This window comes from Enoplosus armatus, chromosome 22, assembly GCF_043641665.1.
Source record: "Enoplosus armatus isolate fEnoArm2 chromosome 22, fEnoArm2.hap1, whole genome shotgun sequence".
Taxonomy (NCBI): Eukaryota; Metazoa; Chordata; class Actinopteri; order Centrarchiformes; family Enoplosidae; genus Enoplosus; species Enoplosus armatus.
The window spans coordinates 5,770,940-5,792,126 of NC_092201.1; the positions used below are offsets into that span (position 1 = coordinate 5,770,940).

A 21,187-nucleotide genomic window follows, 5' to 3' on the forward strand; every position below is an offset into this window, starting at 1 on the left:
ACTTAAAAAGTTAATTATACTGTTTAATGTCAATAGCTTAGTTATACAGTTCTGTTGGTTGTAGAAGTAAATGTCAATTAAAATCTACAGTGCAGTTTTTAAATTTCATGTCTGTGTAAGTAAAAATAAGGAAAATGCCACACTAGCATGCTTGTATTTAACATGAACTTCAATATACCGAACTTAACAACAGAATCCTACAAGTGGTGGAAGTTTAGTTTGTGTAACTTTGTACTTCAATTCGACCCATTTTTAGACATTTGTGTGAAAATAGTTTTGTTTTTATTTCACATTTGTCTGATGTCCAACTGGTGAAGGGTCTTCTGATTTCCATTTTAGTGTCACACATTTTTGACAATAAATTATAACATTTCGGTGAGCTTAACAGCGTGGTCATGACTAAGGATTAAATTGGTGAAGTTACCCAAAAGGCCAAAATATCTCATAAATTTTGCCAAAAGCTATGAGTTGAGTTTAGGAATGTGCATTCCTCTAAACCACTTGGAAAGCAGAGGGGTAAGAAATTCTAATTATATCTGTGTTATTTAGATGTAGAGACACAAAGTCGATGCAGACAGGTAAACTTGAATTAAAAGTTGATGTAACCCTACATGGCCTACTCAAGCATATCTATAGATTATCTATATAATGTTTATAAACATATGGCCATCCTTCACAAAAAGTACTTACGGATCTAAATACTTCCTCCTCCACTGTGAAAACATGACTGGTGCTTCAGATGCAAATGTAACTACATTACCCAGAAGCCCTTGCTACAATAACATAACCACGAGTCATTATCATCCAATCAGAGCCAGACCATGATGTTCTCCTACTGACGTGTCGTATTCGGTTATTATTGAGGAAAAACAGGGCTGTTTTTCATGCTACTTCTTTAACCGCCAGGTATTACCAACAGATAGAACAATGTCAGAGCCCAGCAAGCAGGATATCTCCGCTATTTTTAAGCGACTTCGCTCCGTTCCTACGAATAAGGTGAGAGTTTCAGACGGTCTAACGTTCCTCTCTTCAACAAGGAAGTTAGCCGAACTAAATACCTGACACGTCGCACTTTGAGGACCGCCAAGGCTAGCTTTAATTTACCAGCTTAATTTAACACCTAGCTGATACGAGTCGTGTTTAAAATGGGTCGGTTTTAGTTGACAGACTCTAACTGTGTCCTGGTAACATTTGCATGAGAATAATATGTCAGAAAACTTGCGACACACATCGCTAGCCAAGTGGCTGACACCTTAGCTAGCTACATTTTGACAGTTGACTTTAGCCGCGTTTGTTTAGGCTTCATTTTCATTCGCTTTAGGTACATTTTGGAAAAAATGTAAGACAGTAGTGCATGCATCTTGAATGATAAGCTCAAAGGAAGTGTGCTTTTCCCTCTACCAGTAAGAATCAGTGCGAAATTCAACCCACTTCACCAACAGCTGTTTGAAACTGCCAGCCAACTTCACAGGCAACGTGCACTTCAGACCTTCATGGTTACGCAGTTGTTGTTGTTGTTGTAATCTGACAAACACCCTTCACATTGTTTGCTTCCACGTCTCTTTGATTGATTTTCAAGTTATGATCATGATCATGAATGAGGAGGGAGTTGGAACAGGCTTAGTTTGTTATATTTTGAGATAAAGCTTTATTTATATGCGTTTCTTCTTCTCTCAACCCCCTAGGCTTGCTTTGACTGCTCCGTTAAAAACCCCAGTTGGGCCAGCATCACCTATGGTGTATTCCTATGTATAGATTGCTCTGGGACACACAGGTCTCTTGGGGTTCACCTGTCCTTCATCAGGTAAGTCAGGACTTATTTATATAACACTTTTCAAAACAAAAAAAGCTTTTAGGATGATAATAATGAATTACAGTAATCTAGTCACTAAAACACAAAAGCATGGATTCATTTCTCAGCAGCAGCTTTTAAAAGATAATATATGTCTGACCTTAGAAAAGTTCCTTAATTGATTAGCAAAAAAAACACGTTTTTTTAAGATGAATGGAAAAATCCAGACAGGAGAAACAAAGGTAGGGAGAGATGCAGTTTGTCCTTTGTCATAGAAATTCAAGGTTTGTTCAAATACCGACATTGTTGTGTTACACAGGTCCACTGAGCTGGATTTTAATTGGTCATGGTTTCAGCTAAGATGTATGCAAGTGGGAGGCAATGCCAGTGCGGTCAGTACCTGAAGGCAGAATATCAGCACATTATCAACACATTGAAGTCCTAGCATTGCGTAACATGCACATAATTTAACTCAATTCTTCTTGTCTGCCTCCCTGTCTCTGTTCTGACCTTCGCATGGCAGATTGCATTTTTCAATCAACACGGGTGCACAAGCAGTGCTGCCAATGCCAAGTACAACAGCCGAGCTGCTCAGCTGTACAGAGAGAAGATAAAGACTTTGGCCACACAAGCTACCAGACGCCATGGCACTGAGGTAATGCAGACATGTTTTTTACTGTCCTTAAAACATCCTACACTTACAAGTTGCTCCAAAAAAACTTCCTGTGTAGTACCTCTTATCACTTTGCAGATAATATATCTTTAACAGATAGCTGCTCTTCTTCTGTACAGTTGTGGCTTGACAGTCAGGCTCCTCTCTCCCCAACATCACCAGACGACAAGCAGGTGGATTTCTTCAGTCTGCATTCACAGGTATAGATATATTTCATCCACATATCTGTTTGTTGGATACCTACACTGTGACAGGAGATTATTAATTCCACCACGTGTGCCTGTTTAATGCCCAGGCTGTTCCTGAAACTGTGAACACACCCAAAATGTGTCTCAGCTCCTCCACATCAGAGAATCCTTTAACCCCGGAAAAAGACAGTAATGGTATTCAGTGTTTCTCCTGAACAATGTAACATACAGAAAGACCACAAAATACAAACGTGCACTTGTTGTATTTATCTCAGTACCGTTCATGTGGCTCAACACACATATGTTGAACCTTCTCAGGTAATCCAGATGAGGGACCTAGTGTGGAGATGCTGAGTGTTTCTCCGAAAGCAAATCCAGGTTGGTTTATATTCTTCATGTTTAGGATTTTCCATTTATTTAAAGACCTTTATTTGAGTATGAATCATTGCTAAACTGTCCTTCGATCTCTCCAGAGCTTTCCTCTCTTCTTAAGAAGAAGCCGGCTGCTGCCAAGAAAACAGTATGTACTCATTATATTGTTCTAAACTTCTGGTTGGACAGAACGCATTATTGTATTCATAGTGTGTTTTGTAAAATGTGTCTGCTCCTAGTTGGCCTCTAAGAAGGGTGGTCTGGGTGCTCAGAAGGTTAGCAGTAAGAGCTTCTCAGAGCTGGAGAAGAAGGCTCAAGCTGCCGACAAGCTCAGAGAGAAAGAAGAGGGCACTCCTGCTGGCAAGAAGAGTATTCAACATGAGGAATCCATGTACGTGTCTTTACTTCTTTGTCTTTCTTTACTATTTTTGATGTTTTTAAACCCATTTTTTTGCGGTCACTAAAGCTGCTGCTTACTTGCGTTCCTCCTCCGCAGCGCTCCATCCCTGCGACTGGCCTGTAAAGATCTCGAGCAGCAGAGGAAAATGGAGGAGCAGAAGTTGAAGGGATTAGAGGGGAAGAAGAAGGAGCAAGCCGAGAGACTGGGCATGGGTCTGGGCATGAGGAGGTACGACAATAGAGAGACGAATACTAGTCATCCTGTAGCTGATTTAAACCCTGTTTCTTATTGTCGTTTTATACTCTTCTCTGTAGTGGAGTGTCTCACTCTGTGACATCGGACATGCACATCATCCAGCAGGAGAATCCAAAGGGGACCAAGACCACTAAAGGACGACGGTTCACTGACGACGATGATGATGAAGGGTCCTTCAGCTCTAGGTCAGATAGAGAAATTTTCATTATTATAATTTTTCACGTAACATGTTTATATTACTATGAATATTATTTATAGGTTAAAGCAAGTTATTTAATAGTCTGAATTGATTTAACAATTTTCTGGACATATTCTAAGTCAATGTCAGTATTCATACACAGGTTTGGCAGTACTGTGTCTGGATGGCAGCGAAGCCCTTTGAGTTTTTCACACATTGCAATCAATGCACGACATCTTTTCACCTGACATTCTGAACTTCCTTCTTTAGGGTCTTGTCCCGGTTTGAGGATCAAGCAGAAACCTCAGATCATTTCTCCTCGCGGTGGGATGATGGAGGCGACGGAGGAGGCTGGATGAAGGAGAGCAAGAAACCAGAGCCGGACTTCTACTTGAGCTCCAAAATATCATCGCTGAACGACAGGTAGGATATTGTGTGTTTTAATGTCATGTACATCCTGTTGCTGTCACTGTAACAGAGTCCTCATGACTTACTGTTGTTGTTTGATACAGTAGTACCGTTTTGCTCTGCTACACTCACTGCATGGTACTGTAAGTTAGCATTTATCAAATTTCAGTGAAATCATATAGTTTTTATTATTATTATAGTAATTTAAAACTAACAAAATTAAGTTTTGTTTTACACGTGAAAACAAATGTAAATACATTTATCTAATGTAGGTGTTATAATGTAAATGTCAGGTTGTCAGATGATAATGAAATGTTTAGACTCCCTTGTGTATGTCAGTGTGTACACTTGACGGCTGAATAGAATATACAGCTATTGGTAAGTGTTTATTTATGTTATCATATCATAATTGTTTTCATTTGTAATCATTGCTTGCCATCAGGCCCACATCCAGAAGAAAACCAGATCCAGTAGCAGTCTCCGACACCGGAGAAGCTCGGATAAAGTTTGGAGATGTGAAAGCCATCTCTTCTGACATGTACTTTGGAAAACAAGACAACTCCGAGGTAAACAATGACAACATGCATCCTACCCTTTCACATGTTGTCTAAACTGTATATATTGTGTTGTGCATGATTAGAGTTGACTTGGACACTTGCTTTATATTTGTACTGTAATTCTAAGTGTACACACAAATTACAAAAACTTTGAAAAGTACTCTATGAGCTAAGCTTGAATGTTCCCAAAACAACTTGTGTTAAAAATGTGTCTGTTTCTTTTCTTTAGTATGAGGCCAAAACACGACTGGAAAGATTTGCTGGGAGCGCCGCTATAAGTTCATCAGACCTTTTTGATGATCCAAAGAAACAGACTGGTAAGAGACTACTGCACCATCACTGCCTTTGCACAAACTATTCAATACATGATTTACTTACCTTTTTAAATGAGTGCTATTGTTACGGCTGTATGTGTTTCCCTGTACTGCTTGTCAGTTGTGTATAAATAAATGTTGAGTAATTACACAAAGACACATTGAGCCTCATGCAAAAAAAATTGGGATTCTTGTCCTAAACTTGTCCTAAGCTTTCTGTAAACTGTTAACTGCACAAACAAACTTGATGAATGCCACTTTTGCAAGCGCCTCCATGAGATTTCCTCATTAGCACAATCTCCAAATTTCTATACAAGGATGATTTTTGTAATTTTCTGTTCCATCACAAAGATGTGTATATTTAAACTCTAAATTCATTTAAATTAGAGAGTTATACTAGTTCTTTTGTCAAAGGTGTTTTTTCCCAGTGGACAGAGTCCAGTTCCCTGTCTGTCTTTCTGACTCTCTTTGTTTGTCTTGTGTTCCCAGCAAGCTCGTACCGTCTGACCAACGTGCTGCCCAGTGCTCCTGACATGTCGCAGCTCAAACTGGGAGTGCGCTCAGTGGCAGGAAAACTCTCCGTCATGGCCAGTGGAGTAGTTAGCTCAATTCAGGTTTGTCTGAAATTCAGCACTTAAATCAAGATCATTTGAACATCTCTGACAAACATAAATTCAAGTTCTGATAATGTAATTTCTTTTTTATCCAGGATCACTACAGTACTTGAGTGTGTCTCCTCTTGGATTCAGCACCCTCATAGTCGTCCTCTGTTTCACAGAGTCAGATAAGTTTCCCAGTGAGTGGTGGTTACTCATCTGGGGAGTGAAAGAAGGAGAAATATCAGTGCTGTGGGAAAATCTGCAAAATTTACCCCCAATTTACCATGTATACATCCATATCTAGTTTTTTATTAGATAATGTATATACAAGGTGGCCAAAGCACAACATTTCCAGTGGAATTCTGTTCCCCTGCTGGCATCTTGAAGGGAGATCTATGTGTATAGTTCAGTTATGAAGAATATTTACTTTGCAGTTTATTACTTAGTTTGCTTTTAGCTCTTGGGATTTAAATATTTAGAAATACTGTATGTAGCAGTCTGAGATGGTTTATGTTGTTTTGAAGGAGGGATTTGCTTTTTGATTCCTTTAGTTGAGGTAAAAAAATAAATTAAAAAAAAGCAGTGGAGACAAAACATTTGTTGCTCATCACATGCACTCTGTAGCATCGTATTGTGCTTTTTTGCACATTCCCACAGGTTTGAAAGTGTCCTTTCCGTCCCCAAAGTGCACTTATGTTTGCTCTTCCACTGAAGGACCAAAACCTGATAGAGGCCTTGGGGGGGGGCAGACATATATTTCTTAATTGCCTTTAATATCAGTTGTGTAAATTGGCCTCATTAGCTCATTAGAACATAAGCTTCATAATTATAGTTATGTTTTTGTTTTGTTTTTTTCCATAGGCCATGCATCTGTAGTTACAAATCGACAAGATGTCATGAAGCCTAAGCAGCTATCAAAAAGTAAGTTTGAAGGAAAGGTTCGACATTTTGGGAAATATGCTCATTCGCTTCCATGGAGAGAGTTAGATGAGAAGATTGATACCACTCTCATCGTATATATGTCCGTTTAATATGAAGCTGTAGCCAGCAGCCGCTTAGCTTAGCATAAAGACTGGAAACGGGGGGGGGGACAGTTAGTCTGGCTCTCTCTGACGGTAACAAATCCGCCCACCAATACTTTGGCTTTTTGTATGGATTAAACAAATAAGATATAATGTGTTTCTTAATGAGCTTTTGAGGTGTTTGTACTGTAGGTGGATTTTATTACAGAGCCGGGCCTAGCTGTTTACCCCTGGTTTCCAGTCTTTACGCTAAGCTAAGATAAGCTAAGCTAAGCTAACTGACTGCTGGCTCTCAGATGTGAGAGTGGCATCAATCTTCTCATCTGAGTCTATTCCAAAAAATAAATAAATAAATAAAAGCAGACGACAACCTGTTAAGCAATCAACTTAATCACTACAGCACTAGACTGACCCTCCTCCATGTAGGTTCGTTGCACTATGTATTAACTTTTGTTGTTTGCTTTTCTCAATGCAGTTGCTTGCAATTACACATTTGAAGACGTTGTAAACAAGAACATGGTCAACACTCTAACCTGCAGATTTATTGAATTTAGAGCGGTGCCTTTTGATGATGTTTTGGTTTGATTTGGAGCTGCTTTTTGTTGGTATTTGTGTTTACACGTCTGCGGGGACTAACTACGTTGCCCATTTTGGTATTTAATTTAATTGAGAATCTTGAAGGCTAGTATTTGCTGATGCGGTGGTACCTCTTTGTAGCTTTCAGGCCCCACTGTCCACTTAATATATGAATGTAAAGATTCCCTTTAAAGCCTTCAAAGTTAGTGTTTGTGTTGCTGTAGCATACTGCCAAGGTAATTGTAGCACTACAGGTGGTGCTATAGTGTGATTTTGGATTTGACATTTAAAATCAACAGAAAAGCAACATGATATCTGCTTATCAGCTTGTACTTAAGCATTTAAGTAAAGTTTGCCATGATGCTAAAAATGCTACTTCAGATATCTAATTGTGCAGAGTTAAGGAATTAAGGAGTTTTTAAAGTCCTGATCGGGAACTGGATGATTATATTACCAAGCAATTTCTGTACTGTTTATGCTTCTCAGGAGTTTGATTTGAGTTGTTAATGAAACACTAAAAGAGGGCAATGTTAAAGTTGTAGATCCTTCAATGACCAAATATTTGTTTACTCCATCACTCTATGCCTTAGTCCAAAGATCTCTGATTAACACGCACTCATATTGCAATATTGTGGAGACATCTAGTTACCTTTTTGCACATCATTTGTTAGAAATTGCTCATGGCAGCTTTTGCTTGAATGTACTGTATTGCAATTGAACCTTTCCCTCTTAAGTTGACGATGCGTCCATGTTAGACTTATTGTATTTTGTTGATCTTTGTGAGATTGCGTGTGTCTTCTGCTGTTGCTGTATTGTATACTGAATATTGTTAATTGTTTCATAGAATAAGAGTAGCTTGTGTAATTTGCATGGCCCTTGCAGTTAGTAGGCTGACAGACACATCCTGAATACAAGATAGCATATGGCTATTGAAACCCAGCCATTAAATAATAATTGGAATAACATAATTGTTCAATAAATACTGAGAACTGCTACGTACGATGCTGTATAGGGCTTTGAATTTATAGAAAGCTACTGATAATCAAGTTTTGACATATTTTGACACTCAACATGTAAGTAAGAATTTTTGAAAACATGCCAAATAAATGGCTTGTGCCTAAACTCTTTTGCCTGGTCATTTTGTGGCTGCACTGCACAAAAATGTGTGTTTCTCTGAATGATTAACTGATTCATTGTTTAGTTTGTAAGAAATAGTATAAAGGGTCCAAAATGTTTTAAGGCGATGTCTTCAAATGTCTTGTTTTGTCCCAACAACTGTCCAAAACGCCCAATTTACAATTATATTAACAGAGGAAAGCAGCAAAATGATTGGTATTTTTGCTAAATAAATTACTTAAACGATTAGTTCACCATCAAAATTGTTGCCAATTAATTTTTCTGCCCATCAGTCAATCGATTCATTGTTTCAGCTCCAGTTGGAAGACATCATTAATCCAGCATGGCCACCTTCAGGACAAATGCTGGCAGCCGCTTACGTGGCTGGCTGAGGCGTTTACGGTGCTCCCTGCGCTGTCGGAACGATGATCGTTAAAGATTGGCTCTCAGTTTAACGATCAAACAAATTGGCAAACGCGACTGAAAATTGTAGTTTTGTGTAAAACCATTGTGTCGCCTGAGGTGAAAGAGAAAACATCCATCCAGTGGCGAAATTTGTTACAGTTACAGTTTTGGAGTTTTTAACTAAGTGATTCAGCTGCAAGTGTTTGTACGAGCTTACGATGAGCACTTGAAGGCGCCATTTTTCTAAGGAACAGGGTCAAGCTAAAGGACCGTGTGTAACGGTAAAACACTCAAAACACAGCCGTTAATTATACTTTCTGTCATTTTAGTGCCCTAAATTATGAACTTAGGTCTGAAAGAAGTTTTTTATTTTACTCTGCAACTTAACGAATAGCTGGTTAGACTTCTTCTTTACTGTTAGGCCTGTTTAAGTCCTTCACAGTAAAAGTTACCAACAGTGTGCTAACATGCCTACTGAAGTAAAGCAGCGGAGGAAGACTCAGTCACAAAAGCAAAGTGATGAAGTGTCCGAAACGTCGACTGCAAATGGCAAAGATGAAGCGCAAAAAGTGAAGACAGAAGCTGGAAACAACGCAGGAGCTAATAATGCGTCTTCGAGTCTGGATGTTAGAAGTATAATGTGCTTATTGTCGCTTGCAGCATGCGGGGCTCTGAGTTGGTAAGTCCACAAAACCTGGTAAGTGTATTTTCATAAAGAGTTCTTGTCTAGTGGTCCTCTAAAGTCCGACATGTCTCTGGGTTTCAGGGTGGTGCTACAACAGAATGAGAGGTTTTCCGAAATTGAAGAAAAGTACAATTTTCTACAGGGAAAGACTTCAAGTCTGTTCGACATGGAGGAAGACGTCCTGAAGGTGTCTAAAAAGGTACGTTTGGTCTATAGTGGAACAGGTCCTTGAGATGCTTTGAGGAATGGGATCTTTAAAGGGTCAATTCACCCAAATTACAAAGCACTTTATCAGTTAACCCCCAGTGGCATCCAGTCATGCAGACAAATGTGGTTTTATGTGGCCAGGTTTTAAGATGTTGGTGTCTGGGAATTTAATTTGTGGTGCTCACAGCATTAAATGAATTGAGTTTTCACTGGAAGTGCTTTCTACTGAAGACATAGTCCCTATAAACTGTTGACAGTGTCTTCTTTGGATTATTTAGAGTAATAGGGACGCACTCTCTGGGAAGAGATGTTGCTGTTGAATTTTTTAAGTGTTAGTTTTCATTAGTTTGTGCACCACAGATTACATCCCATGCACCTCAGTTGTATTGGGGTGGAGGCAGAGATCCAAAATATTTGGAAAAATTAGCAAATAAAATCCAAATTGTCTGTTTTTTCTTTGTGTAATTTGAGTTTTAAAAAAAAATTGTTTTCATTTTTAGCTTTAAAGTTGGAAATACAAGTTAATAATGATTTGAGTAGATAGTTTAAATTTGGTTTAGTGAGAAGGGAATGAATACAGTAGGTAAATGACTGGTTCACACTGGTTATTCTTGTATCTTTGCTTTTCTTGTGAAATTCTGGATAGTTTTACCTATTCAGCTCCATTAAAAACAATTCAAATGGAACAACCTGGGGAAGGAAAAACCACCTCTGACAGCTCATAAACATATGCAGCCTATGACGATGGGGTCGCAGGCAGACTTTACTTTATTCTAAGGGGTTTCAGGTCAAAAGTGTTACCTTAAATCATATAAAACACTCTGCATGCTAAATTGTTTGTTCTTTGAAAAGAAAAACTACTTTCAACTGAGCACAACTTGTCTTCTTGCATCTTGTACACAACGCCTTTGTGTATGCATGCGCTTTGTTTCCTGCGGTATCTATTGTATATGAATACTGAGGACCATAGAGCTCCCACAGAAACAGCCCTCCTGTTTTGTGTTGCGGCTGCAGCTTGCCGCCTCTGAGGATGACCTACAAGAAGCGCTCTCCACCGCCTCCTTGGCAACACGACTCCAGCAGGACATCTCCACCCTCCACGCTGCCGTCATGGCGATGCAGGCCGACGAGAACTCCGCCTCCCGTGACCTGCAGACTGTCAACGCCCACTTCCTCAATGTGACGGAGACGTGGCAGGAGCGACTGGCCGCCATCACCTCTGACCTGGCTGCCCTCAAGGCCGAGTCACGGGAATCTCACGCCGGAGCCACTGAGCGGGTGAACGAGGCCGAGCGGAGGGCCCGGTTACTGGCAGAGAGGTTGGAGGAGCTGGAGGACAGCACAAAGAGGAACGCCAGAGTTATGGAGCGCACAGAGGAAGACGACACCAAGCGGGCGCAGGATCAGCTGGACTGGAACACCAAGCAGATCCACAACCTGGAGGTGCAGATCAGCAGCCTTAACAAGAGGGAGGCCGAGCTCAGCTCGCAGCTCCAGGAGCACATTCCCCGGGCGCAGGAGTGTGAAGAGCACCTGCCCCAGGTAGAGGCAGCTGTGCGCTCCATCCTGAGGCTGGGAAGTGATCTGAGCGGGGCGGAGAAACGACTGGAAGAGGTGACGTTGCAGGTGTTTGGGGCTGAGGACAACATGCTGAAAGCACTCAATGAAATCCTTGAGATCAGACAGGAGCTGGACACCCTGCAGGCTCAAAACAGCATCCTCAAGATGAAGAATGAGTTGTCGGTGGTTAAAGAGGCAGTCCGTGAACTCACCATGGTGCTGAGGGAAAATACAGTGGACAGCCACAAGGACTCTGGCGCTCTGGAGGAGGAAGGATGGAATGATGATGAGGAGGAAGAGTGGGAAAAAGATGATGAAACAACTCAACCTGTTTACGATGACCTCACTGAATGATGTCATAGTTTTGAGTCAGGGAAAAGGAGTGGCCCTGTGTTACCATTTGCTGTAAAAGTTCAGTATTAATGTATTTAAATATGTGTACCTCAGTTTAATGTCAGAAGATTGTGACCATCATTACATAAAAGTTCATTAATTTCAAGATGAACGCTGGTGTACATGCACTGTACAATCAAGAATGTATTTTAATATGGAGTGACACATTCAGGTTTCTTTAGTAAGTGTATGAAACATGCCCCATCACTCTCAAACCAGCCATTTGCACTGATACTGTTATTTATGAAAATCTACGGCAGTCTTGCCAGATATAAACTAGATTATCGATTGGCAACTATTCTGACAATCGATTAATCGTCAAAAACTTATTTTTCTGGCAAAAGTTCCCAACGTTGTCTAATTCTACCTTCTGAATTCTACAGATTTGTTGGATATTTCTAGATTTTGAATTGTTGTTTGGGGGGAAAACAAGCAATTTGAATGTATATGATGGACAACCAAACGATTAATTCAAGAAAATAATCCATAATGAAAATAATTGCTAGTTGCACCCCTGAACTACATCTCTGTCAGTGTTATCTTCGAGGAGTAGCTTTTGTAGATGTTTAATAAATCTTCATGTTTTTGATTACTATAACATTTCACCTGTCATTTTATCACTGAACTTATTTAATAAAATCACCTTTTTTATTGAAAAGCTCTTATTTGTACAACTTTGTGTTGTTCTCCTGTTTAATCCTCTTGTGTACTGAGGCTCTAGTTTCTCTCTCCTGAAACACAAACATACAGCTGTTGTATCTATCATGTGCTGTATGTCCTGTTTCAGTGCGAAAGCATCCAGCCGATGCTGGAGGGTCTCGGGGGTCAGCGGGGGGCCCTGCAGCCTCAGCTGGAGGGTTTTGAGCAGGACGTGAACCGGCTGAAGGAGTGGGCCTCTGGGCTGACTGAGAAACGAGCTCAGCTTCAGACCAGCCTGAGCGCACTGAGAGACGCCGTGGGACAGATCGAAGAGCGCACCTCAGCCATCACAAAGGATTTTTCCAACAAGGTATGTCAGATTGTTTTGTTGTGAGAAAAGAGAGGAGGGTCTTTTGGCATATGCCAGTTCCACCCGTGATTCAAAAATTGTAAAAACTGCCCCTTGAAATTTCCTAGAGCCCACGGGGACGTCTTCACATGTCTTATTTTGTCCGATCAACAGTCCAAAATCCAAAGGTTACTATCACTAGTACTAGTTTACTATCACATAAGACACAGAAAAGCTTAAAATCCAAATTCAAAAGTTTCACATTTTTGTCTGCTTAATAATTACTAAAAAGATTATTCGATAATCAGAATAGTTGCCGATTCTTCTTCTGTTGGTCGACTAATCATTGCAGCTTTACAAAAAAAATTGAACATTTCAAGAGGTTGTCACTTTGTTTCCCGCACACAGAGTCACAACATGTGTAACTAAATGCATGAAGCAACTTCATGCAATTTGGCACCTCCAAATAATAGTGAAGGGTAAATGAGCTGGTTTCTGCTGCGGGTTCTGTTCAGGAGAGTTATTTATTCATTATTACCTTCAGTGGCTGTAGGAGAGCCCTCTGAGAAACATTTTTCCTGTTGCCATTTGGAAATGGTTTGTCAGCCTCTGTTCTTCTGTATTCCCCCTGTAGGTGGCGTCAGTGAGGACAGACGTGCGCAGGATGGATGGCCTGCAGTCTGAGCTGGAGTCTCTGCTGACTCAGGTGGGGGAGCTGGAAGACAAGGCCACTCAGGTGGAGCGCAATATGGTGAAACGCATCGGGGATGTGCTGGCCAACAGCATCGATCGAGTCTCAAATCTCCGTGCTGCGTCTGAACGCAACACTCAGGCCCTAGATCAGCTCCGCAGACGCATCCCTGAACTCACCACCGCTGACGAACAGATCTCTGAGCGCTTGAGGGAGCTAGAGAGCGGGAGAGCTCGTCTGATAAGAACAGTGACCTTTGCCAGTGACCTTAAACCAAAAGTCGCTGCCATTAAAAGGGACTTTGGTGGGTTTGAGCCTCAGCTGTCAGACCTGACTCTGCGGATAGGAAGGCTGGCAGAGGATCTCACCAAGAGAGAGCAGGAGATCGCTGAGCTCAGACAGACACTGGCTAACCTCACTGCAGTAGAGGGAGATTTAAGTGTTACAACTAAACAGGTTCGTGAAATAGCTGATATTGGAGAGATGCACAGGCCAACATGAGCTGCACACTTCAACACTTCTTTTGGCTGTTTTTTTTTTATTATTTTTTTTTACATCTGGTCAACTGTCATACTATCAGAATCAGAAATACTTAATTGATCCCAGAGGGGAAATTATACAAAGGAAAAAAGTAAGAAAAATAAGAAAACAGACAGGAGCGATTGTAACAGGCTGCATGCACGTTCGGCACATGCGCACTACTGCTTGAAATAAACCGTTTTACTACAAATTCAATAAATATGAAACTTTGTGAACCAAACGCTGATAGTCACAAAGCTGGTACCCTGAACTCATGAAGAAGTAAGAGTGTGAACAATCTGGCAGCTGGTCTGTCAACATTTCTAAAAGTTGTAACATGTTTTTGAAGTTTGCTCATGACAAAGTTATATTAGAGTTACCTGGTTGAGATTTGACCGGTTTATTGTTTTGCCACTGTGAACTGATTCTGATGCTACATTTTGAATTACTACTTGGGTCTCATTGGAGTTTTTCAGAGGTTGTGGAGGAAATGTTGACAAATGTAATATTTTGGCATTAATATGGTCTTTTTTTGAAGGCATTCAGTACGGGCACAAAATATTGTCTTTTTGGGAAATACGCCTCACTTTATGTGCTGTAAATATGAAGCTACAGCTAGCAGACTAGAAACAGGGAGAAACAGCTACTGTTGTTACTGGGTTATAGCTACAGTTATTGGTCCCAGCAAAGAAATAGCCCAGCACATAAAACAGTGAAAAAGTTGTTTTTACATTTTGATTTTTGTACAGATTGAACAACGAAGAGACAACATGTTCATTATTGAGCTTTAGAGGTGCTTCTGGACGGTTTTTGTTACCTTTTGACAGAGCCAGGCTAGCTGTTTCGCCCTGTTTCCAGTCTTTATGCTAAGCTAACTGGCTGCTTCATGTTTAGCAAACAGACATGAGAGTGGTATCAATCTTCTCATCTAAATCCCGGCAAGAAAGTGAATAAGCGTATTTCCCAAAATGTCAAACTATCTCGATACTATCTGAACATCAATAAGGCATTCCAGTTGCCTCTGGCTTCAAACTCCACATGGTCAAGCCCCAGTTTTCTCTTCCTCAAATGTCAAAAGTTTTGGTTTATTTAAAGCAGCATTTTGCTCTTTAACCACATGATACTTCACATACAGTTTGGACCAAAGTTCCTCACTTTTACCAATGATGTGTTTCAAGACATGAAATTCCAGTTTGTTTCCAAAACTATTAAGAGCATTTCCTTGCATCTGCTGGGGCCTCTACATTCCTTTCTTTTGTGAGTTTGTTTGCATCCAAATGCCTTCCAGCTAAATAGATAACTTTGAAGTGTCCTGGTGAAGTGGCCAAACAACTGCAACCCTTGTCGTTCCAACAAGGAAGCACATTTCTGCAGAACACCTGGAAGAGAGTCAAAACTCAACACTCAAAGAGGGGAAATTACATGTTATCTGTCACCGCTGTGTGCGGATGAAAGAGCTCAGCATGTGGTATTCAGTCTGTAGGAGGTGGAGAATCATCTGCTTGACTCCACTGCAAAGTTTTACATGTGTAATATGTTTTGTCACATTTTAAATAATCTGGTGCTGCTTAATAAATGGAGCTTTATGAGAGAGGTTTCCTCAATACATTCAGAATGATTTGTTCAAAACTCGTAGAAAAACAAATTATGCAGTTGGGTTTTAACATGATTTTAGCAGCCCTTGGGTGTATCACGCCTATCAATAAGTGTAAATTTTCATTTCCACCCATACAATCAATGTTTCACCCATGATGTAACAGTAAAGGCAGCTAATGCAAAGCAACAAATCATAAGGTCACACCAAGAAATAATTCTTCTCAGCTTTGGGTCAACTAGAGTTTTTATTCTTGTAAAAAAACAAAAACAAACAAAAACACATGTAGTGAGTAAACAAAGGAGTGCTCAAAAAGAGCTTATTATTGCATTTGGTTGAAAATAAAAACAGCCTTGGCACAGAAAATGTAAAGTCTAACTAAACAAAATAGTAGAAACAAATAAAAACTACAGTGCAGAATGAGTGTGATTTGAATTCACGGATCAGCAGTCCAGCTCTGCCCCCCCCCCCCCCCCCCCCCCCCCCCGACCTAACCCAGCTTTCCTCACATTGGCTACGGTTCTACTAAAATGTGCAACATCGTGACATCGTGAAGTAATTCTTCATGAAAACAGGAAACGTGGGTTATGGTCACCGTTTGGGAATCTTTATTGTCCATGTTTTGGTGTCCTGATGTCACACTGCTAACTAAAAACCCCTACTTTCCCTTCTTGCCGTTGACTTTGGACAAGCCTGCCAGTGTCCGTGTGGTCTCCTGCAGAGCTTCCTGAAGGGTAGAAATAGCCGCGTCGTGGCCTTCTAGCTTGGCTGCTTTGGCTTCCAAGCCAGCCACTATGCTTCTTAAGCTCTGCAGCTGCTCTGGCTTCACGCCGCTGCTGCTGCTGCCCTCCAGAGTGGTGAGCCTCGTCTCCAAGTCCTTCACCTGCTGACCCAGGTTGGAGTCCTTTGAGGTGAGCTTAGTCTGGGCACCACCCAGAGCGGCAATGTTGGACTGGAGCTCCCCCATGCTGCTTTTCAGTGCCTCCATCTCCTGCTCCAAGCCAGTTTTGACTTTCTCCACTGCCTGTTCTTGTGCAGCCAGAGTGCTTTCATGGGTGTCATATTTGGCGAATAGGGATTCCACTTTGGTGGTGACGTCTGACACCGATGCTGACAGTGAATCTCCACTTTCCTCTGATGCTTTAACTCTGGCTTCCAGGTCATCTGATCTTTTCTTGGCCTGAGCAGCTGCTTCATTCGCCTGCTTCTCCACATGACGAACAGCGTCAGCGACCTGCTCCACGCCGCTCTCCAGTGTCGCACTATTGTCCTTCAGAGCCTGGACGCCGGCCTCGGCTGCAGACAGCGACTGCTTCAGATTCCCAACAGTCTCTTGCACTACAGACCTCACTGTTTCCACTTCCTGAGACAGTGAGGCTACTTCCTGGTTGCGAGTCTGGAGCTCCGCCCTTACAGCACCTATCTGCTCCCTGAGTGAGTGGGCTGAGGCATCAGAAGCCTGACTGGCTGTTCTGATTTCAGCCACAGCATCAACGATGGCAGTGAGCTCCTGTTTGATGAGCGCAGGATCTTCTGTGTCATCTAGACGGGCCTTGAGATCAGCCAGCTGGCTCTGCGCGTCGCCCTGAGCTTCGGTGAACTCTGCCACGCTGGCTGCGATGGACTGACTCACCTCAGCCAGACGCTCCTCCACAGTCTTCTCCAGAGAGGAGAAGTCCCTCTCTCGGGCCTCCTTCACCTCGTTGATGCCCTCTGAAAGGTCCCTGAGTAGGTCGTTCTGGAGCTTCTGAAGGGCCTCCTCCACCCTCCTCGTCTCCACCTCGCCCCTCTTCATCCGGCTGACGGCCCCCTCCAGCTCCACCCGTGTGATGCCCAGTGATGACTCCAGCCCGTCCACAATGCTCCTCAGAGACTCCACCTGTACAGCAAGACAGGATCAGCTGCAGTTTTTGCAGTTTATTGTTCGTTCTTCTTAAAAGTGCAACGAAACTTCTCTTTGCAGTTTGAAAAAATATTCTTCTCCAAGCTCCACTCACTAACCTTTTCCAAAGCTTTCACTGTGTCTCATGATCTTCATCAGGGAGTTGAGTTGTCCCAGTTGTAAAGGAGTTGGCTTGCTCAACTGAGACAAATCCATTCACTGATGAAGATTATGCAATGTGTTTAAAAGCTTAAGAAAATGCTGGTAAGTGGACCTTGAGTTAACATTATTTTGTAAAACTGCTATTCCTGAAGTCAAGAATGAACTTTCAAGGTCAACTAAATTTTGTAATTTGCCCATGAATGTTCAAATATTACTTACTGAATATGGTAGAAAATATATTTTGCATATTAAAAATATTTCTTGTTGCACATTCAGTTCACTAAGTGGAATATTTGAAATTCTAGAAGTGACCTCCCATCCAACGTAAATTAGCATAACAAACACGTTGCACCTTTACATTTGCATAGGTAGAGTCGAGTCATCACATCAACTGAAGTCAGTGGTGGTAAATATGTGCACTAGCCTACATCTTCAGTGTAGTTATACATCCAGGAACATTAATACTGAGGAAAGAATGAATGAAACAGGAGAGGGCTTCAATTATACAAGCCAACATTTTTATTCCTGGAACAGTGGTCGATGATCAGACATTAGTACTTCTGGTCTTTTACTCTCTAAAACAAAGAAAAACACTTTCCCTGCTTGAGACAGTGTGAACTCATCCTTATCTGCACTGCGCAGCTCTGAACAAAAGAAAACAATGATGTAGAGATGATTCATTTTTTATCAAGTCTGAAGCTTTTACTTTTAGTTGTGGGACGTTTGCTCCATGAAAAAGTACGAGGACACCAAATCCATCACTGTGGCTCCCCAAACCGGCCCAACCCCCAACAGTACATGCAGTGCAACTATATGGACAGTTATGTAATTGTACACAAAGTTTTGTCTAACAAAAGGTTGTATCTCACTGGGTGTTCTGAATAAGTTTGGGAACTTTTACTCTACTTTCCCCCCTGATTCCCATCATTTTCTACCTACCTGTTGGACGACGCTCTCCATTTTACTGCCCAGCTCTGCGTTTTTCCGTGCGCTCTCCTCATGCCTGGCGCTTGTCAGGCGGATTTCCTCCACCACTTGCTGTAAATAAAAAGCAGCGAACCCTGCAGCGCCTAATAACGCAATATAAAACACTGTAGTCGCGACAAGGCCGAGGCAGCTCCCGGACCGTGGCCCCTGAGTTGCGGGGCCACTCACCCCGTTACTGCTGCTCTTCTGGCTTTTCTTCGACGCATCTTCGTGGATGGACGCGGCGCTCTTCTCGCTCGAGCTGTTCTTGTGTCGGTTTTTCGCAGTCATCGTCAGTGGGAGCTCGCTGAGATATGTGTGTATGTGTGTGATGTAAGAGAGCGAGTGAGTGCTGCTGGGGTTTTTTTTTTTGCAGTCGTGGATGGAGAGTGTTCCCAGTCCAGGCCCACTGACCGGACCGGCAGCGTATCAGTGAGCGCGTCGTGTCTTTCCACGGAGCTTTTCGCGTTGAGGTATGCGGATGGGGGCTGTCCCATGCTCAGCTCCTCCAGGCTCTGTATGGGTCCAATTTAATACCATTAACCCACAGGAAACAATGAATGGTTTCTACTGCAATCACACTTCTGCTCTATAATTACTTCAGAAACGACTTTCTTTATTATACACCCAGACAAGAGTGAAGTCTCTGCAGAAGCATCTCACTGATGCAACAGCAGCGACATCCCCTTAAAAGGTTGTTTAGGCAACTTTTAAGTGTCCCACAAGGTCCCTGTCAAAATGAACATGAGGTTGATTTCACTTTTTATGAAACTTGAAGTGAGAAAATGCCACTATGATCTAGTGAAGGACAACAGATGCTCCACCTTGGGATAAAACGTTGCACCAAACGGACACCATTGTCTAAAGTCTGTCAATCCATACGTTATTGACATAAAACCGTCCATAACGTTTACTTCAATTCTAAAACACTGATGCAAACTTTCTGTAAGCGCTGCATACTGAAGCAGAGCGGTGCAGGGAGGGGCTGTTTCCTCTCTTTACTTTGCTCCTCCTTTCATACGTGGCAGCTGTGGCCTCGTCTCTGTAGGCTGCTGTTAAATCCCCTAGTTACATCTCTACACAGAGAGACTCATCAGACACATCAGCTAACTTCTACGTCCACAGACAAAGAAGTAAAAGTCGTTTCATTGCATTTCCTCCTTTAAAAATGTGAATTCATATATTTTTTAAAAAGTCAATGAACATGATGTTCTTTTCATGGTGCTTTTCTTTTTTGTGTATGATACCATACTATTATATCACCAGCTGAAGGCTACTGTTATAATATTCCATAATATTTCTGTAGGACTTTTATGAAATCCTCATGTGCATTTTTTTCCTCTAAGGTTCGTTAGAAAATCACGTTATTTTTCCTGTTATTATGCGTATTCTTGTTATTGTGCCAAATCCTAACAAGGTGCCTACCACCCTCAAAAAGAAAATAGCCATGCTTGCAAAAAAACTGCTTTCGGGACATAGAATGAAAGAAAAATCCGGTCCTTTTCAAACAGAGCAAAGCAAAGTTTGAACACTAGATGTCACTAAAAGAGCGTTTTATGGTGAAAACAAATACTGCCATTAACCTCCAGAAGCCTACACACAATGCAGTATGTAGACAATGTCAAAAGATTATTCTTAAAAAATACATTCATGTAAAACAATTATAATACATTATATGATTGTAGAATCTTCACGCAAAAGACAGATAATTACTGAGTTAATAGGAGAGCTGACATTGTAAACGGCCTTTGTTTAGGTTAAAACTCTATTTAGGATCCATAAAGACCCAAGAACAGCCAAGTGGGAGGGTATTTCAAATAACTTTATTCATAAAATAGAACTCCAACAGGTTTACCATTTAAAAGTAATGACAAATGTTTGTTTGCTCAAGGTAGTACACAAATAATAATAATAATAATAATAAAACACAAGTAAACAGAATAGTACAAATAGATAAATATGAAACACATTTTTAAGAATTATTATTTTGTCTCATAAACTTTCACAGCCTCGGAGTAGTGCAGTATTTTCAATGTGTCCAGATAGAAGTTTGGGAAAGACGTGAGGACAAAAAGTTAATTTCATCAGTAGAAATACCAAATAATATAAATGACATTTGAGTTGAGTATCTAATTTTCCTTTTAAAAAGTCAAATCAAGTCAGTTTGTCAAGGTCATACCAAAAGGTGTGACTAAAGGTACAGTCCCAAAAAAGGTAAATTATAGTTTCAGCTGTGTTGTGACAGAGGGAATAAATATTTAACGTGTATGAAACAATAACTCAATTGATACAATAAAATCTACGATATTTTAAAACACCTTACATGAAACTACAGCTCTGCTGGGTGATAACCATGTTTGTTGTCTCTATAAATATAAATACCTACTTTTAGCTATCCCTACCCACATCTCTATGTTGAGAGGTTTCCTAGCAGACCCTGAATGCATCATGACGCCCCGCCCAGACGCCGTGACAACAGACGCCGTTCCTCCGACGCGCTGTCCAGGTGTTCGGTGTATGATATTGCAGAGATCTGGACCGTTTTGGAGCTTTATCTGTAGATCTGCATGAAATGGCCTAACGTGGTATGCTTTGTCTCCGAGCCCAGCTGTCACTCGGACGTCTGAAATGCCGTCTTTCCGACCCTTCTCCCTCATCTCTCAGAGTATGAAGCGGGAACACCGT

The 21,187-nt window shown here is 41.4% G+C and overlaps 3 protein-coding genes across 4 annotated transcripts; 2 read left to right on the forward strand and 1 right to left on the reverse strand.

Moving 5' to 3' along the window:
* The first annotated feature begins 864 nt into the window (after window positions 1-864).
* arfgap3 (ADP-ribosylation factor GTPase activating protein 3) lies at window positions 865-6,260 on the forward strand. Of its 2 annotated transcripts, XM_070928816.1 has the most exons (16): window positions 865-996; window positions 1,686-1,804; window positions 2,112-2,184; window positions 2,316-2,447; window positions 2,585-2,665; window positions 2,761-2,848; window positions 2,972-3,031; window positions 3,127-3,173; window positions 3,265-3,416; window positions 3,522-3,653; window positions 3,740-3,865; window positions 4,129-4,281; window positions 4,709-4,832; window positions 5,053-5,140; window positions 5,627-5,751; window positions 5,847-6,260. In XM_070928816.1, exons 1-16 carry the CDS (start codon window positions 928-930, stop codon window positions 5,862-5,864), a joined length of 1,587 nt encoding a protein of 528 aa, XP_070784917.1. In that variant the 5' UTR covers window positions 865-927; the 3' UTR covers window positions 5,865-6,260. The 2 variants fall into 2 exon arrangements, with proteins under 2 accessions (XP_070784917.1, XP_070784916.1); XM_070928815.1 differs by lacking the exon at window positions 5,847-6,260 and having other exon boundaries at window positions 5,627-5,775.
* A 3,062-nt stretch (window positions 6,261-9,322) lies between these two features.
* Window positions 9,323-13,900, forward strand: ikbip (IKBKB interacting protein). The gene is made up of 5 exons (XM_070929355.1): window positions 9,323-9,534; window positions 9,622-9,739; window positions 10,762-11,655; window positions 12,488-12,709; window positions 13,323-13,900. The coding sequence occupies exons 1-5, from the start codon at window positions 9,323-9,325 to the stop codon at window positions 13,878-13,880; spliced, it is 2,004 nt and encodes a 667-aa protein (XP_070785456.1). The 3' UTR covers window positions 13,881-13,900.
* Window positions 13,901-16,150: 2,250 nt separating this feature from the next.
* Window positions 16,151-18,793, reverse strand: ckap4 (cytoskeleton associated protein 4). Its single transcript, XM_070929356.1, has 2 exons — window positions 18,476-18,793; window positions 16,151-17,371 (listed from the first exon to the last, which is right to left on the reverse strand). The coding sequence occupies exons 1-2, from the start codon at window positions 18,791-18,793 to the stop codon at window positions 16,151-16,153; spliced, it is 1,539 nt and encodes a 512-aa protein (XP_070785457.1).
* Window positions 18,794-21,187: the final 2,394 nt, after the last annotated feature.

Excerpts from the sequence above, each read along its gene's own strand:
- arfgap3 (XM_070928815.1), top strand. The coding sequence starts at position 928 with ATGTCAGAGCCCAGCAAGCAGGATATCTCCGCTATTTTTAAGCGACTT. Across the intron at positions 3,174-3,264 it reads CGGCTGCTGCCAAGAAAACA|TTGGCCTCTAAGAAGGGTGG; the intron begins GTATGTACTCAT and ends GTCTGCTCCTAG. Across the intron at positions 3,866-4,128 it reads GAAGGGTCCTTCAGCTCTAG|GGTCTTGTCCCGGTTTGAGG; the intron begins GTCAGATAGAGA and ends TTCCTTCTTTAG.
- ikbip (XM_070929355.1), top strand. The coding sequence starts at position 9,323 with ATGCCTACTGAAGTAAAGCAGCGGAGGAAGACTCAGTCACAAAAGCAA. Across the intron at positions 9,740-10,761 it reads TCCTGAAGGTGTCTAAAAAG|CTTGCCGCCTCTGAGGATGA; the intron begins GTACGTTTGGTC and ends TTGCGGCTGCAG. Across the intron at positions 12,710-13,322 it reads CAAAGGATTTTTCCAACAAG|GTGGCGTCAGTGAGGACAGA; the intron begins GTATGTCAGATT and ends TTCCCCCTGTAG.
- ckap4 (XM_070929356.1), bottom strand. The coding sequence starts at position 18,793 with ATGACTGCGAAAAACCGACACAAGAACAGCTCGAGCGAGAAGAGCGCC. Across the intron at positions 17,372-18,475 it reads TGGAGAGCGTCGTCCAACAG|GTGGAGTCTCTGAGGAGCAT; the intron begins GTAGGTAGAAAA and ends CTTGCTGTACAG.